The sequence below is a fragment of the Coenobita brevimanus genome, chromosome 7 (genome assembly GCF_032717465.1).
Source record: "Coenobita brevimanus isolate Jiangsu-jjx chromosome 7, ASM3271746v2, whole genome shotgun sequence".
Lineage (NCBI taxonomy): Eukaryota > Metazoa > Arthropoda > Malacostraca > Decapoda > Coenobitidae > Coenobita > Coenobita brevimanus.
Genome location: NC_136960.1, coordinates 10,255,766 through 10,271,881, shown reverse-complemented (window position 1 = coordinate 10,271,881; position 16,116 = coordinate 10,255,766). Strand labels below are relative to the sequence as shown.

The window sequence follows — 16,116 nt, the reverse complement described above, 5'->3', positions numbered from 1 at the left end:
AGAAACCAAAGGCTAGAAGTCGGGAAGATTGTTCTCTAAAAAAATAAAATAAAATAAAATGCCAAATTCAAGATCCGTTCATTTCGAAACCCCTGCGCTCACTCTGTAATTTTCATATTAATGCCACAGAACGTCTCACACCAGTAGTCACCTGCGCATCGAAAACTCCCTCTTGCACGCCATCTTTAGCTGTCTATGCGTAATCAAATTCTCTCTGCCACTAACCACTTATTCACCCTGATTTAACTAATTTTCAGCTATCAGTGAACATAGTTGTATTTCTCTTTCTTATCACCACTTAGAGGTAATTAGAATCTGTACTGCCTTCATAGTTCTGTTATTCACCTGCGTGATGTAAGCTAAATACCACCAGTCTCTAATATTGTTGTAACTTATATCTACGTTCACCATCCGACATCGCAATCCCAAAGTCAGAACTTGTAAAATAGATCAATATTGTTAACATCAAACAGCACCGCATCATTTGCATCAGTCAAATTTAGGACCAGTCGTCCATCTTTCCCCATTCATCATCATTTTCGCCACTTTTCCGTCACATCCATCCCATGCAACTCACCATACACAGCTTCTATACACAGTGGAGTCAAAGGCTGATCATCTCATCAGTTCCCTTTCTATTACGGACTCCCTTTTTAACCTCTCTCATTTGCCGCAGTGTTGCATCTTTATCCCTCAAAAATCGACATTTCACTGGTCACTGCTCTTCTGAACTGTCTGCTTGTATTCCTCCTCCGGTAAGGCGGCCGAGCACCATCGGTCTGTCAAGGCATTCCCACTCCTTTTCTGTCCAGCTCTCTAATGCAAGAGTAAACCGATAGGCCTACTCAATGTACATGATGTAGGCAAAAGGCAAAAGGTTAGCTCTGGAACTGCCCTTATCAGTCTACGTTTTCCTCTACCTATGACCTAAGTTTTTTTTTAATCCAGTGTGTCAAGGGAAATTTCCTTTAAGTTCTCCTGAAAAGAACAACTATTGTTTTGCTGGCTTTCAGCTCATGGCTCTTTCTTCCATGTATTAAAAAAAAAAACTTCGCCTGTTCATATATGAGCAACCATGAACAGATAGCACAACTGTGTCTCATTTCCATAGTTTACTAATTGCTCAAACCTCTAATTACACGTGCCTCATTAATATCATGGAAGCTCCCAAGTAACCAACAGCAGCAAAACAACACAAACTGTTGATACTGCCTTAAAGAACTCTGCACAGAAGCCCCTCTGGTGACCATGTGTAAGGTAAAGACTTGCCTGGTGTTTTTGTCGTGTTGTCTTCACCTGTATTTACAACTTGCCACCTATGAATGAAAGCAGCACGTGTGGAAATACCTACCTCGTAATGCCAACATAGACAAACTGGTGGTCCTTTGTGATTCACTGCTCGGCTTGACGTAATTTTGGCTACCCATTCACTGTTCACTGCTCAGTCCCTATCTTGTATGACATTAAGTGCTCCACCGGAGTTTGGGGCAGTAATAAACCTTTAATTCTAACCACTTCAAACAAAACTGAATATTATTGGTATCCTTACCAACCTATTATGTTCACCTTCTTACTTAATGCCTGATGTCTATTATTCCTAAGTGGAAGAAAAGTGTGGGTGGGCTAAAGGCGGTGTGGGAGACTTTCGTGCTCATGCAAGGGCATAAAGTGAGACTGGCGGAGGGGAAGTCAATTACCAGGCACTTTAGCCTGTCACTGGCGGGCAAGAATAATCATCAGTCCCTCACCAGCATCATCCCTCCTCGAAGGCGGGGTGGGGGGTAGGGAGGGGAGACGAAAAGGACTTAAAAGACACAAAAATGTGATATGCTTCTACACAGCACACGTGCCTCCTTGGTCTTCTCCTCCATTTTGCATCTACAGTAAATGCATGTACGAAATACCCTTTGTTACAGCACTTACTACAGACTGAGCTAGTGATATTGTCATAGCTACAGGTATGTAGTACACGCCTTTAATCTGTATAGTTTATTATTAATACAGTCTCAGACCAATGACAACAGGTGCTACTACCTATTCAGTACATCAGATGGTGGACACAGGCAGCGCTCACCACTAGGGAACATATTGGCTGCAAACTCCATATAATACATCACTGTAACGCCACTAATTTAAGGGTAACGTGGAAGCACATACGAGTAAGCTTTTATTTTTTTAACCAAATGACTGAAAATTTCCCTTTAGGCTTCTCTCTCTCTCTCTCTCTCTCTCTCTCTCTCTCTCTCTCTCTCTCTCTCTCTCTCTCTCTCACACACACACACACACACACACACACACACACACACACACACACACACACACACACACACGGAAAATGTGATTGGTTATGACATTCTCTACGTTCGTTGGCCTTGTGCTTCTATTCACCTCCTATAAGGTAACTATTCACTTGACTGACGCCCACATCCACACCCATACCCACACCATAACACTCTTCCTCTCCCTCACCCAGCCCCACAAGTAACACCCCTCCACACACATCATCCTCTTCACACCCACAACCACACATATCCACCCCAAAACACCCAATGCCTTCACACTTCACTACTGATGAATTAACATATACTGAACAATTAAACAGCTTAACCTATACAGTTCATCGAAGTAAAGTGACATCGGAAAAGGAAAACGGAAGAAAACTAGAATTTAATTAGACAGCCAGCACCAGTGGGAAAATCTGACAGCTGATGTTCTAGCGCTGAATGAAATTGTGCTCTCTGGGCGGTGTATATTTTTTCACACATAGAAGAATTTTGCAGTCTGTGTTGTCATACCTTCTACCACACAGTGACAATGTGTTTGATACTGGCATGGTGGATCTGTGTCTAGGCGACGATAGTTCACTTCTGACGGGTAATTTTGGACCCTAAACTATCTTCTAACGTTTATTTTGCACTAATGAAATCGAGAGAAAAGGCGAGATTAGCAAAGAAAGAGATAGTAAGGGAGGGAGTGAAAAACAGTACTGATGGATTGTGTTGAAAGAAGAAACAACGGGAAGGGGGAGCACTATGAAACAAAGAAAATGGAAAAATATGATGAAAGTGAGTATGTGATCAAAATCATGAGAGAAAAAAACACAGAGTAAGATGAATGCAGGTTACAAGCAGGAAGGAAAATAAAATGAGGGAATAAGAAAGCAGGGGGGAGGGGGCTCAATCGGTAGAGAGGTGGCCTGCGGTCCTACCGGACCCAGGTTCAAATCCCCGCTGGGGCAGGGAACAGTTTAAGGATTTGAATTTCATGTAAAGCAGACTTTATCCCCGCTAATACCAATACACCAGTCCTGTATGAGACAGCCCTAGCATGTATTCAATATGGACGGGAGGTGTCAGCGCTGAAGTGGTGACATGTGGAGGTGTATGACATGTAGGAGGACTACTGGGCCTTGGGAGCAGGCTGTGAAACCTATGCCCAGAGTCGGACACATTAAAAAAAAAAAAAAGGGAGACAAAGAAAAACAACTGGGGAGGAAAGGAGGGGAGAGAGATAGAGGGAGCCGAGTCGAATGAAATGGGACGGGGAGAGAAGGGAAAGGAATTATATAAAAGTATGGAGGATTGGGAGAACTAGGCAAACGAATCATCTTTATCTTAATGCTCTTTCCACTACTATAAATGAGACAGGTAAGACCAGAAACAGGAGAAACACAGGAGTATGAGAATTATCATCAAAGTTACCATTATGCCACTCCTCTGCTGTCCCATCATTCATGGTTAAAGCAAAAGGAGAGAGAGAGAGAGAGAGAGAGAGAGAGAGAGAGAGAGAGAGAGAGAATGGCAAAAGTGGTAAGGTCAAAAGAAAGACTTGATAAACAATGGGGAAAATGAGACAAGCACGGCTCACTGCCATATACTGCGAACCACACCAGTTGCTGTCACCAGTCTCTCTCTCTCTCTCTCTTCAGATATCATACTTATTTCGTGTAAGACACCATTCTTTAATCAATATATCGATAGTCGTGCCTTAGGAAATGCACCTGTTTTAGTAAGAAATGCTGCCAATAAACTGAGCTTTTGTAATTATTTCAAATTTATTTCTGCTGTTAATGTCTACGATGTTTACAATACTGCAGCTCAATTGAATTTGTCCTACAAGGGAAATCTGATGGAAGTCTTTATATGCATTTTTATTTTTTGTCAGCCTTAATGTGAGCCAGAGTTGGACTGCATTGTCGAAGACGTTACTACATGCTTAAAACAAAAACGAAAAGGAAAGAAAGAAAGAAAGAAAAGAAAAAAAGCAAATTACATTATCTCACAAATATTTCACAATATATCAAGAGTGCACCTTCCATGTGGTTAGGTCTAATATGACGGACAATGCGGTGAACTGAAATCGATGCAAAGCTCTCCTAGATCGGACACTGGTAATCCTCGGATTTATCTCGTCATCCCCTGTACCAAACATACGGTAGCAGAGAAGGCTTTTAGCATGGTTGGGTGAGGGGGACTGAATGAGGGAATGTAAAAACTGCATCGTCTGTAGCGGAAAAGTGAAAGAGTCAGGGTGGAGATGCAGTAAGGATAGTGGGAATAAGTGGTATGGATATGATGGGTAGTCTAGATTAGGTTATGAGTGATGGAGTGAGAATGGTGGGAATAAGTGGTATGGATATGATGGGTAGTCTAGATTAGGTTATGAGTGATGGAGAGAGAATGGTGGGAACAGGTGGCATGGATGTGATGGGTAGTCTAGATAAGGTTATGAGTGATAGCGGCGTGAAGTACTGTAGAAATGAGGGGTCTATAGTACTAAGGTGGAGGGGGTGAGGATGGAGAGGTGAGAGAGTGCAGAAAGGTTGCAATAAAACACTCCTGAGAAAAAACAATGGGTATAATGAGTCAGACCGTGATGGCGGCCATATACTGAGCCACAATGGTACTGTCACACCACTCCCCGGCTCCATCTCGCCTAACGTCTGAAGGTGAAGGGGTGTAGGGGTGAGGACTGAGGGTGAGTAAGGGTGAGGGGGTGTATGGGTGAGGGGGTGCAGGGGCGAAGGTGTGTTGGGGTGTAAGGGCGAGGGGATGTAGGGGTGAGGGTGTGTAGGGGTGATGGGGTGTAGGGGTGAGGGGGTGTAGGGGTGAGGGGATGTAAGGGTGAGGGGGTGTTAGGGTGAGGGGGTGTTAGGGTGATGGGTGCAGGGGTGAGGAGGTGATGGGGTGGAGGGGTGAGAGGGTGATGAGTGGAGGGGTGAGGGGGTATAGGGGTTCTTACTGTGTACGGGTGGGGGAGGATAGAATCTGAAGGGATGAAAGGTTGGATAGGAAAGGTGAGGGTGAAGTGTGGGGAGATATGGTACAGAGGTGTTAGGAGGATGAAGCAGTGTAAAGATGACTTTTATCCCACGATCCTTTGAAGGACGAAAACAATGATACTTACTGTTTAAAAACGTAGCCTGTGTTTTTCATGGCGGCAACCATCATCCACTCCCTTGATGTAGTGCTGTCTACTTCGTCCTTCACCGTTATCGTTCTTTTTCTGGGTCTGTCCTCCTCTCCTATTTCTCCCATCTCCTTGGTCACGTTTTATTACTCTTCTTTCCTTTTCAGGTGGCTTTACACTGTGTGACAAGCCTAATGGTTTTCTATAAGCTAGGAAACCATTTACAACGTTGGGTGGTAACCATATAACCAACCCATACGTGTTCCCTAGTTGTCAGTAAGTGGGTTGGTGAAGGGTTAGTGCCCCTCCCCGCAAAACAATGAACTCAAAGTCAAACAGCTATTCCCTTCGGGATTGTGGCGTCTGGCTATAGATAGATAGATAGTATTTCATGTCAAAAGTGGGATACTGTTTGTTCCCTGTATGTCACTGTGCGTGTGTTTGTGAATAAAATAAATCAGGGAGTTTTCATCAGATTTGGACCAAACTTGGTGGAAGGGTTGAGGATCTTCCCAAGGGTTGATTTTTTGTTCTTTAGAAAAGTTAAACTCACATGCAAGGGTAAACGTAAGCAGTTATGATTCGATTTAAATTAAGTTCAGTGGAATGGTCGAAGGTAAGCAAAAACTGAAGTGTTTCCACTTTGAGAACAATCACCCAAGGGTCAAGGTCAAAGATCAGTGTCAAAAGTTAGATCCTATAACTCAAGCAATTATATTTGATCTGGTTTCATTCTTGATACAAGGAATGAAAGTCAAGCGATAATAAAGAGATTCGAGTTTGAGAACAATGGTCAAGAGCACAGGGCAAGGTAAAATTAACCAGCCTTGAAACGATCTGGACCAAACTTGGTAGAAGGCTTGTAGATCAGGCAAGGATGATGTAATCTGATTTTGAATACAATCTGTCGAAGGTGAAGGTCACAGAGCAAAAGTAAAATGTTTGGCCCCATGACTCACTGTAGGGCGTGGGTGTTGCACACTTCAAGTGCGCTTTTTGTCTTGTCATAATATTCATAACGCAAATTTCAAGTTGTATATTATTTCTGAGATAGTATACCGTATTTCAAAAAAGAAGTAACTTAACACTGCGTGGATTTTCTTTGATCTGTATATCAGTGATGATGCCAAGTCTATTATTCGTCTTTCCCCCTTTTCTGCAAAGATTACATGTACCACACACTCTGTAAAAATTCAGTGGGCGTGGTGGTAAAAGCCTGCCCCAGGGAGGAAGTGACTTACTTTCAGTGGTTACCGGTGCTGGCTGATGCATATATTAGATTCTGGCTAAAGTGCACGCAGAAATGGCTATTGTCCTACTTCTTTTTCACTGTCGCTCTTGCTACCCCACTAACACCGCTATTTTCATAACTAGCACCTTCCCAACGCACACACATCACTACGACCAGCTATCCTTACATCATGCCCTCAGTCACAGGCCTTCACCATTACCCTCACGTACACACATATTCCCATACTGTCATCATTACCACAACTCCAGTTTTATCACCACTACCTTAGCCTCATCGTCCAGTCACTACAAAAGTAGTACAAAGACAGTGAAAATGAAAAAAAAACAGCAACAGACCTATTGGTTTCTTCAAGGCTGTTTGTTTTAGGGTAGCCGTAGATTATAACTAATGTAACTATTTAAAGAGTGAAAGACAAGCAGGAAGGCTCCTCCACTACTACTACTACTACATTCTCATACTACCATCCCCTTATACCATCACCACCACCACCACCACCACCCATCCTGCCAATAACACCACTATCTCCCCATCTTACCTCACTAATACATGTATTTTATAGGACAATACACGCCTAGTGAGGTGAAGGTCTTTACCGACTAACAACATTCCACTCTGCTGATCTGAGTAACGACAATCCGCTCTGCTGACCTGTGTTATGTAATTCGACACTGTTCAGCAGAGAGGAACGTTGTCAATATACACCTCCACCTCACAAGATGTGTGTCATCACCAGTTCTGCAAGTATTACCTGCCACATGACATCCGCACATACACTCTATACCAACATTAAGAGATTTAAAAAAAAAAAAAGTAGGGAGAGGAGTTCGAGGTGATGGAGGAGGGGAAATTAAGTTGAAATCCTACAAAAATAGTTCGTGTGTGTGTGTGTGTGTGTGTGTGTGTGTGTGTGTGTGTGTGTGTGTGTGTGTGTGTGTGTGTCACTTTTGCAGGATTCAGTAGCCGAAGCAGTCTGGGTAAGAAAACTTGTAAATCCAATTTGGTCTTAAATATATTAGGATGGGTCCATAGATATGAAATTCCTGTACTTCTCTTTTCCTCCACCATTTCAGCCTCGGCCCCCCTCTGCTCCTCCCACTGTAAACATCAGTTAGGGCTCATCAACCCCTCCCCGCCCAGCACCACCCAACCCTATCCCGACCATCTCCGCCCATCCTAGCCTCGCCTATCCCCTCCCTCTCCACCCAAGCACACCACCACAGCCGCAACCCGGCCTCCTCTGGCTCTCCACAAACTGGCTAAGTCACAGTTTATTCATTATACATTTACATCCAGATATTTACCGCGAATTACAGGGGATAGTGTCGTGGAAGGGCCAAGGGAGGTGAGATACGTCGGGAAGATATCGATATGTGTGTGTGTGTGTGTGTGTGTGTGTGTGTGTGTGTGTGTGTTTGTGTGTATGAGAGAGAGAGAGAGAGAGAGAGAGAGAGAGAGAGAGAGAGAGAAACATATGCACCATCACCCCAAGCTGCTACCCACGCCAACAACAGAACAAAGGGACTACAGCTGGGCACAGAGGCGAGAATGGAGTGACATGGTGAAAGCACGCGTCCTATGAACCCTGAAACCTTATACAGTTGTTCTAACCCTTGCAGTGTGATGAGATCTTCCTATATTTTATTCTTGCTACTTCCAGGCTATGTTTTACTACTACTACCTGACTATTCCACTTAGTTCAGGAGACAGTTGTCATATTAGGTGGGCTAAATATAGCTTTCATTTACCCAGCTTTTACAAAGGTATTCTAAGCCCCATAAAATCTTTCGAAAACACCAAAGATATAATAATATTAAGGAAGTCAGGCTGAAAGGGTTAATATTCGGCTTTCTTTCTTATTCTTTGGAACTATTTCCTGGTTCTTATAGATGATTATGAACAAAACATAGGTAAGTATCGAGAAAAGACAGTGTCAAAACCACACAAACAACGTGGTGGCATTATGGAAGCTAGGTAATGATGATGCAATAATAAGTTCATGTAACCCAGTCTCTATATTCTCTTTAATTGTCTATGATGGAACTATTTTGTACTTCACTCATTCTTGCATAACTTACACTGCACTCACACTAACTGAAATTTAAAAAAAAAAAAAAAAAAGTTTTTTTCCCTTCCGTCGTTAAATCTTGTAGCTCAGCGGGAAAATAAGACAATTACACAGTTATACACCCTTTCCCCAGCTCTGGCTCCTAACCATCACCATTTGTTAGTGTTACCTCCTGTTACAGCCCAACACTGATGACGAGAGTATAGTGTGTTCGTAGTTACGCCGTCATACTCTAGGCAGCATATCTAAAATGGGTAGACCGGCTTACTGTAACGTTCTTATGCTCTTTTTGTGTTCATTCCTGCCTTGCCCTGCCCTTTCCTACCCTGCCTTGACCTAATCTACTCTGTCTTGTCTTACATCACCCTACCAAACCCTGTCCCTGCCCTTCTCTATCCTCTTCTGTTCTGCCCTGCCCTGCCCTGTTCTACCCTACTCTGCTTTGCCCTGCTCAGCCCTGCCCTGCATGTATGTATGGATCACTTTGCTTTCTACACACACACACACACACACACACACACACACATTTTTATTTTTACTTCAGGAGTGCATAATGAGGGAGATATGGTGGAACAAGGATTAGGTTCACCATCAACTTAACAGCCAAACAAATCTTACTCTTTTACTACCAGAGTTTCAAGAGTACAAAATAGTCTGGTGTTGGCTTGAATATATATATATATATATATATATATATATATATATATATATATATATATATATATATATATATATATATATATATATATATATATATATATATATATATATATATATATATATATATATATATATATATATATATATATATATATATGCCAGTCTCTGTGGTACAGTGGTAGAGTGTGCGTTTCGTACACGGGTGAACCAGGGTTCGCGCCCTGTCAGGGTAATAAACTTTGGGAGTGTTCACCCGGCCACGTACTGCATTGGCGAACACAAGGGGTGCTGTGGTTGATCCAGTGTCGCTTACTAAAGTATGCTTGCACCTACTCGGCTTGCGCGAGCCGATTACACTTGGTTCACAGACTACACACACATCCAAAGCCACTCCAACACTACAATTACACTTACAAGCACTTCTCACCATACATACAATCTCCACCAGACAGCCTAAGCCACTTGGTAGAGATACATTGGCTGTATCGTCCCGACTTCGGTCGAGATAGGCCGGTCCTGCAGTGGATACTCAAACGGCTGATGATGATGTATATATATATATATATATATATATATATATATATATTTACCGGTACCTTTATATTTCCTTTATCTTTATCATCATCATATTTCTTTCTTTGTCTTCTTTTCTTCTCCTCCTCCTTCTCCTCCTCCTCCTCCTTCTCCTCCTCCTCCTCCTCCTCCTCCTCCTCCTCATGATCATGATCATGATCATCATCATGATCATCATTATCATCATCATCATCACCATCATAATCATCGTCTTTCTTCTTCTTCTTCATGGACATCAACCTCATCTTTTTCTTTCTGTCTTTATTAATTTATTCTTCAGTATCATCATCATCATCATCATCATCATCGTCCTTTTTCTCTCTTCTTCTTCTTAAAGGTCATCATCCTCGCTTTACTTTCTTCTTGTTTTCTTCCTCTCTTCCTGCTTCTTCTTTTTCTCCTCCTCCTCTTCCTCCTCCTCCTCCTCCTCCTTCTCCTCTTGTTGTTTTCTTTCGTAGCAGGAAGAGGATATACCCTTGAATCAATTAACGTCTATCTTTTTTTCTTTTCTTTTTTCATTTATGCTTCCTTGAACGATTTAATTAAGCTTAGGAAGGAGTCTTTGGAAAGAAAGAATCAAATGACAAATCCTTCAATAATTCCTTCAAAACAACCGGTCTTTCCTAAACAACATCGTCTATCATTTGGCAAGAAGAACAAAAATAAATCTATCACGGAACCGGAGTAGTTAGAGAAAGAATTCTTAACTTTTCATGGCTCAGATTTTCCTCAGATTAGTACAATCGTTTGGTGTCAGCCTGGACATAATTTAAAAAAAAAAAGGATTATACCCCTTTTACTCAAGTTTGGCCTATAATTGTCATATCTCCTTCAGCGCTGAGTTGTAACAATAGATTACCTCTAGAACATGGTGGTGGTCACGAGAATGTGCAATGGAAAGGACGTAGAGTCGTAGAACTGTCTTTTTTCTGCCACTGAGCTACGTGAAATATGATGCAAAAGGACGAATATCAGTACCAAGTTAAGGTGAAAAAAATATAGTTGAGCTTTTCACCACTTCAGTTCGACGACACGCTTCCATTCTATTCTTGCTACAAGACGATTCAATTAAGCTTTTGAGTTGCCATTTGATAATTTCCTTCATCATCTTCACAATCTGACTTTTCTCCATAAGCTGAATAAAACTGTCTGGTGGTAGCAGGAACAGAATGAAAAATACGTGGCTGGATTGAACGGTTTAATCTTCTGACTGCAAATTACATGGGTGGATGGTTTATACTTGACGCCTGGTGGTCTGGTGGGTTAAGGCGCTCCAACTGGATGTGGCCCATAAGGAGTTCACATGTGAAGGGTGGTTGGGGTTTACTGCTCATCTAATGCCACTTAGGGAATTTAGACTGGCCACCATCGCCCAAAATGTCATAATTAAGCAGCCAAGCCCCAGGTCCCTATGCTCCTCGTGGTGCAATAAAAGACTGGCTGAACAGGTAGAATAATTTTTACATGAAGATGGAGCTAAGTTGTCGGAGGCTTGGATGATGTTTAAGTGACTCTGTGGCACATCAGTGGTGCTTCATGGTTCTAGCACTGCTGTTCTTTATCTGTCTTAGCTCCTGCCGCACCCTATCTCTTATAAGTGGTAAGTAGGGTTCGGATGATGATGATGATGATGATGAGAAGGAGGAGGAGGAGGATAAGGAGGAGAATGGTCATGATGATGATCATGATGATAATGGTAATGATGATCATGATGATAATGATGGTAATGATTGCTAAGCTTTCAGTAGATAGTCTGGTATTAGCCTCAATATAACACTAAAATGGACCCAAAGCACCGACAAGGAAAACAACTTGAAGACATTGGTAAACTGACAGTGACGCCATTTACTGAGACAGGTGGGAGATGGAGTCTTATGTGTGAGTGTATGCAATGACAGTGTTAGTGTGTCTTCTGACGTACAGTAGATATGTGTTCCAAAGCGTGTTGATTTACTGGAAGAAGTGAAGATGGGAGGAAAGAAGGCAAGCAGATAAAAGGAAAAAATGTAAAAGAAAGAGTGCTTAGAGTGAAGGGAGAGCGGAAGAGATGGGTGATGGTGATAGTAAGGCATGGAGACACTTTAAAATCTACCAGACAGGATGAACTCTGGGACTGGGTGTCTGGCAGTAGATTTAGGCACAGGATGAGGACAAAACTGCGACAGAACGAGAAAATTAAAACCCTGGAACTTTTTGGCTGGATGGCACGTGTGGAAGTCTGGAGGGGGCCAGGATCCCTCACACCAGGTCAGTCAGCCAGGCGACTAAAATAAGCCCAGTGTGCACAGAAACGTCATGTCCTCCACAGCCACTCACTACATTCAGCGTCCTGTGTTCTTGCCTTTATTACCAGCCGCGATAGAGAAGCTGGTATTGTTTTCAGTGTGTGTGTGTGTGTGTGTGTGTGTGTGTGTGTGTGTGTGTGTGTGTGTGTGTGTGTGTTTTAGCTCGAAAACTTCGCAACCGCTGAAGATATCATCACAAAATTTTACAGGTGTGCTGTAGGAACGAAAATCTCCTACGAGTATTGTGTTCAGCATGGCTGTGTGTCTGTTAGCATGATAACTTGCAACCGCTCAAGATATCATCACAAAATCTTACAGCTCTGTAGTAGGGATGAAAGTCTCCTACGAGTTCGAAATTGGTGAAAGTAGGTCGTCATATTCCGAACCGCGCTAGATATGAATCGGCTCGCGGCTGGTGTGATTCACCTCTTGGAGGGGTGGCCTCTAGTGCTTTTTTTTTTTTTTTCAATTTCATTTTATATCCCTACGAAAGTCAATTTTTCTGACGTGATATTTCTTTCATTCACTCTTTAATCTACTTACTTTACATATACTAATAAATCTTCTGGAGAATATTGGTCTATTGCAAAGAATTGTTAAAGTTTCCTTTAAAGGTGGGCAGCACCTCACCTTAATAATAACAAAAAGAAACACTATACACAAAGTTCAAAAACTATTGTGTTTCATCAATTGGTACATACCTAAGACAGACAGGCAAGATACAAGTACTTCCTTCTGAAAACAGGTGGGGGATTTTGTTTCAAAGTGATTTACTCGCATAGCGGACATCAAGTTGACTATTCTATGTAGTATTTCTGCCTGTAGATCATAATAAATTCCAAATCCAAGGCATTGTTGCTTATCATCGTACATATGAGAAATCATTACATCGAACCAAGGATCAACAAGATATAAATTTTGTTGTGGCATCCCAGTTTTTGCTTTGCAACAGCCCTCTCTGGCCTAAATATTAAAATACACTTGCACAGCTCTTTGACAGCAGTTGTGCTGCATAAATAACTCGCTGCCTCTGTTGTCCTGACACGTTAGGACGCATATCAATAACTTGATAGACTAATACACATTCTGCTTTTGTCTTTGCTGACATTTCATGAATGTATTTCTCATACTGTACTAGCAAGCGTCTACAAGAGTGTTACTAGACTTTCTCTCTCTCTCTCTCTCTCTCTCTCTCTCTCACACACACACACACACACACACACACACACACACACACACACACACACACACACACACACACACACACACACACACACACACACACACACACACACACACACAAACAAACAGTCATTGCCTGACTGGCTGATCTGGTATGAGTGGATCCTGCTCTGGGGCAACAGGTGAACAGGTCCTCAGTGTTGCTCGGGTGGCTGGCCAAAGAGGGTGTGCACCGCTCTGTCTCTTGGGTCGGAGTTCACGTGCCAGAGTTCCCCATCTCCTCCACCGCAGAAAGGTCCTGGCCAAACCTCACACCTGCTGTTGGATTGCCTATGTGGGGTTCAGGTGCATGGAGGAAGTGATGTTTTTCCGAGAAGCTGTCACTGGTAGCCGCAAGAGAAGTGAATTTTTCTAGCTTTGTAACACATTTCCATCGAAGGAGGAGGAGGTAGTAGAGGCGGGGTGAGCCTGCCAGCAGCATCCAGGACACAAGCATTCCTCACCTCATCCTACCACTCTCCTCACCTAACTCCGGGACTCCGCTGGGTGCGGCGCCAGCAAACAACTCCCTGGCTCTACTTACCCACTTTCAAGCGTATGAATGACACGAGCATACATAGGCAAATATTTTCTTGAGAGATTTTTTTCCGATTAACTACACTAATACAGTTAGAAGTATATCCATGGGTCACCGTAACGGTCCAGATTGCTTGGACAGTTCAATTAATGTAAGTAATGATCGGAGCAATTAACACTAGTGACTTCGACAGTGCAATAAGAAGTGATCTAGGCAGCAAGCCCCAAGTGCCTCCGATTTTATTTAGAGCAATCTGGTGGAGTAGTGAGGTGATTCCGATACTGGTGTAGGAAGTGACCTTGCTTGATGGTGCCGTGCGAGGGCACAGACGAAGGTGCGATGCGGGAGGGAAAGAAATACAGGTTAAGGCCTCGCAGGATAGTGAAGCGGCTGCAGAAGGTGTCCAAGACCTCAGGGGAAACTACTGACAAATCACGACCAGCGCCTTTGTCAAAATACCGCAGAAAGACAGCCAATGCCAGGGAGAGACATCGTTTGAAGGAGATCAACCAGGCCTTCGATACACTGCGAAAGGTGCTTCCAGAGGCTGTGGAGGTGGAGGCGGCCAGCTCTCCTTCCATCATGACCAAGATCACAACACTGCGCCTGGCTGTGGACTATATCAGGGCTCTTAGCGAGGTTCTCAGTGCTGACCCTCACCCTGCCTCACCATTCTTGACTCACTCAGCATCACCCTTCCTGCCTCAGCCTGCCACCCCCTTCCTGCCTCAGCCTGCAACCCCCTGCTTCCCGTCTGTATACTCCCTCACTGACTTGGACGACCTGCTCTCTGACGACTTCTGTTTCCTAGATGACTCACTAGATGTATTCTACGATCTTCCTCCCTTACCTCTCCAAGACCCGCTCCACTTGTTAGTGGAGGCGGAGGGAGAGGGTATGTTGCTTCTTAGCTGAACCTCCACACTCCCTAACACCTCCACAACACCTACAGCAGACTGCACTGCATTCTATTAAGTGTCCAGCACACATCACCACACTCTAGCGTACCACCACATCCTACGATCCCATCACACCCTGCCATGTCTCCACCACTCCCTACTGCACCTCAAGCACACTCCACCACACCTCTAAGGATGACTTGCAGTGACATCATTGGAGAAGAGTTGACCGTGTTATTGCGTGTGGGACTTCTATAATTTATCTCGCCGTCATCACCAACAGAACTGAACTCCAAGTTATATCAAGTGCATAACATTGTCGTACTGTACTCCATGTATACGGACTTGTATATATTCATCATCATCGTTTACTACAGCAGTGCCTGTCCATTCGCCGTGCCAAATATTGTGTAATTTCCGCCCCACCTAGCCTATGTATGAAGGAGCAGAATGATGATGATAATGATGATGATTCCTAGTGACGTTAATGAAACTTTTAAGGATCCGTACCGTCGACCAACACTTCAGCCTGTTAACTGTACGTTGCATTTTGTCAAGTACTGAAAACTCTTTGACATTAAGTGACAGGTAGATTCAAGGTGCGTGTAGGTTGTGTGGCTTCTTAAAGAAAATGTGGTTCATCAGTGTGATATAATGAAAACAGTTCTGTATGTGCCATATATTTCCTAATGTTAGATTGCTAGTAACCAAAAACTGAAAACCAAAAACAATATTACATGTGAAGTTATTTATTCTGACTGTAGACCATCAATATCATTAGTAAAAACAACTATCCTTCTGGCTTAATAAATACTGAAGACTCTTGACGGCCAGCAATAGCAGTAACATAAAATCTAAAAACTCTACGTGTTAAAAGAGTTAACCTGTACGTTATCGATAGTTTATCTACAAATGATAAACGAGCTTATGCAGTTTGTAGTACTTTTTATCTTTCTGACCGTATGACTGCCGGTAGCTAGTACGGTAGGGGAGGAAATTTAGCTGAACATTTCACTTCTTCAACTTCTTACCTGTCTCTTCTGGTTAATATTCCTAAGGAGAGAAAACTTAATATTCCTGAAGTGAGAGAAGCTTGGTATGTTTCTCTGTCTATAGATAAGTCTCACTGATGCGATGCATTGAAGAGGAAAATGACTGACATGCTGCAAGCATGCAGATGATTCGGCGCAACAATGGGCGAACTTCTGACCCCG

At 43.0% G+C, this 16,116-nt stretch overlaps 1 protein-coding gene across 1 annotated transcript; it reads left to right on the top strand.

The window, feature by feature from the left end:
- The first annotated feature begins 14,309 nt into the window (after window positions 1-14,309).
- Window positions 14,310-14,918, top strand: LOC145404932 (uncharacterized). Its single transcript, XM_080276439.1, has one exon. It carries the CDS (start codon window positions 14,310-14,312, stop codon window positions 14,916-14,918), a length of 609 nt encoding a protein of 202 aa, XP_080132565.1.
- Window positions 14,919-16,116: the final 1,198 nt, after the last annotated feature.

Excerpts from the sequence above, each read along its gene's own strand:
- LOC145404932 (XM_080276439.1), top strand. The coding sequence starts at position 14,310 with ATGGTGCCGTGCGAGGGCACAGACGAAGGTGCGATGCGGGAGGGAAAG.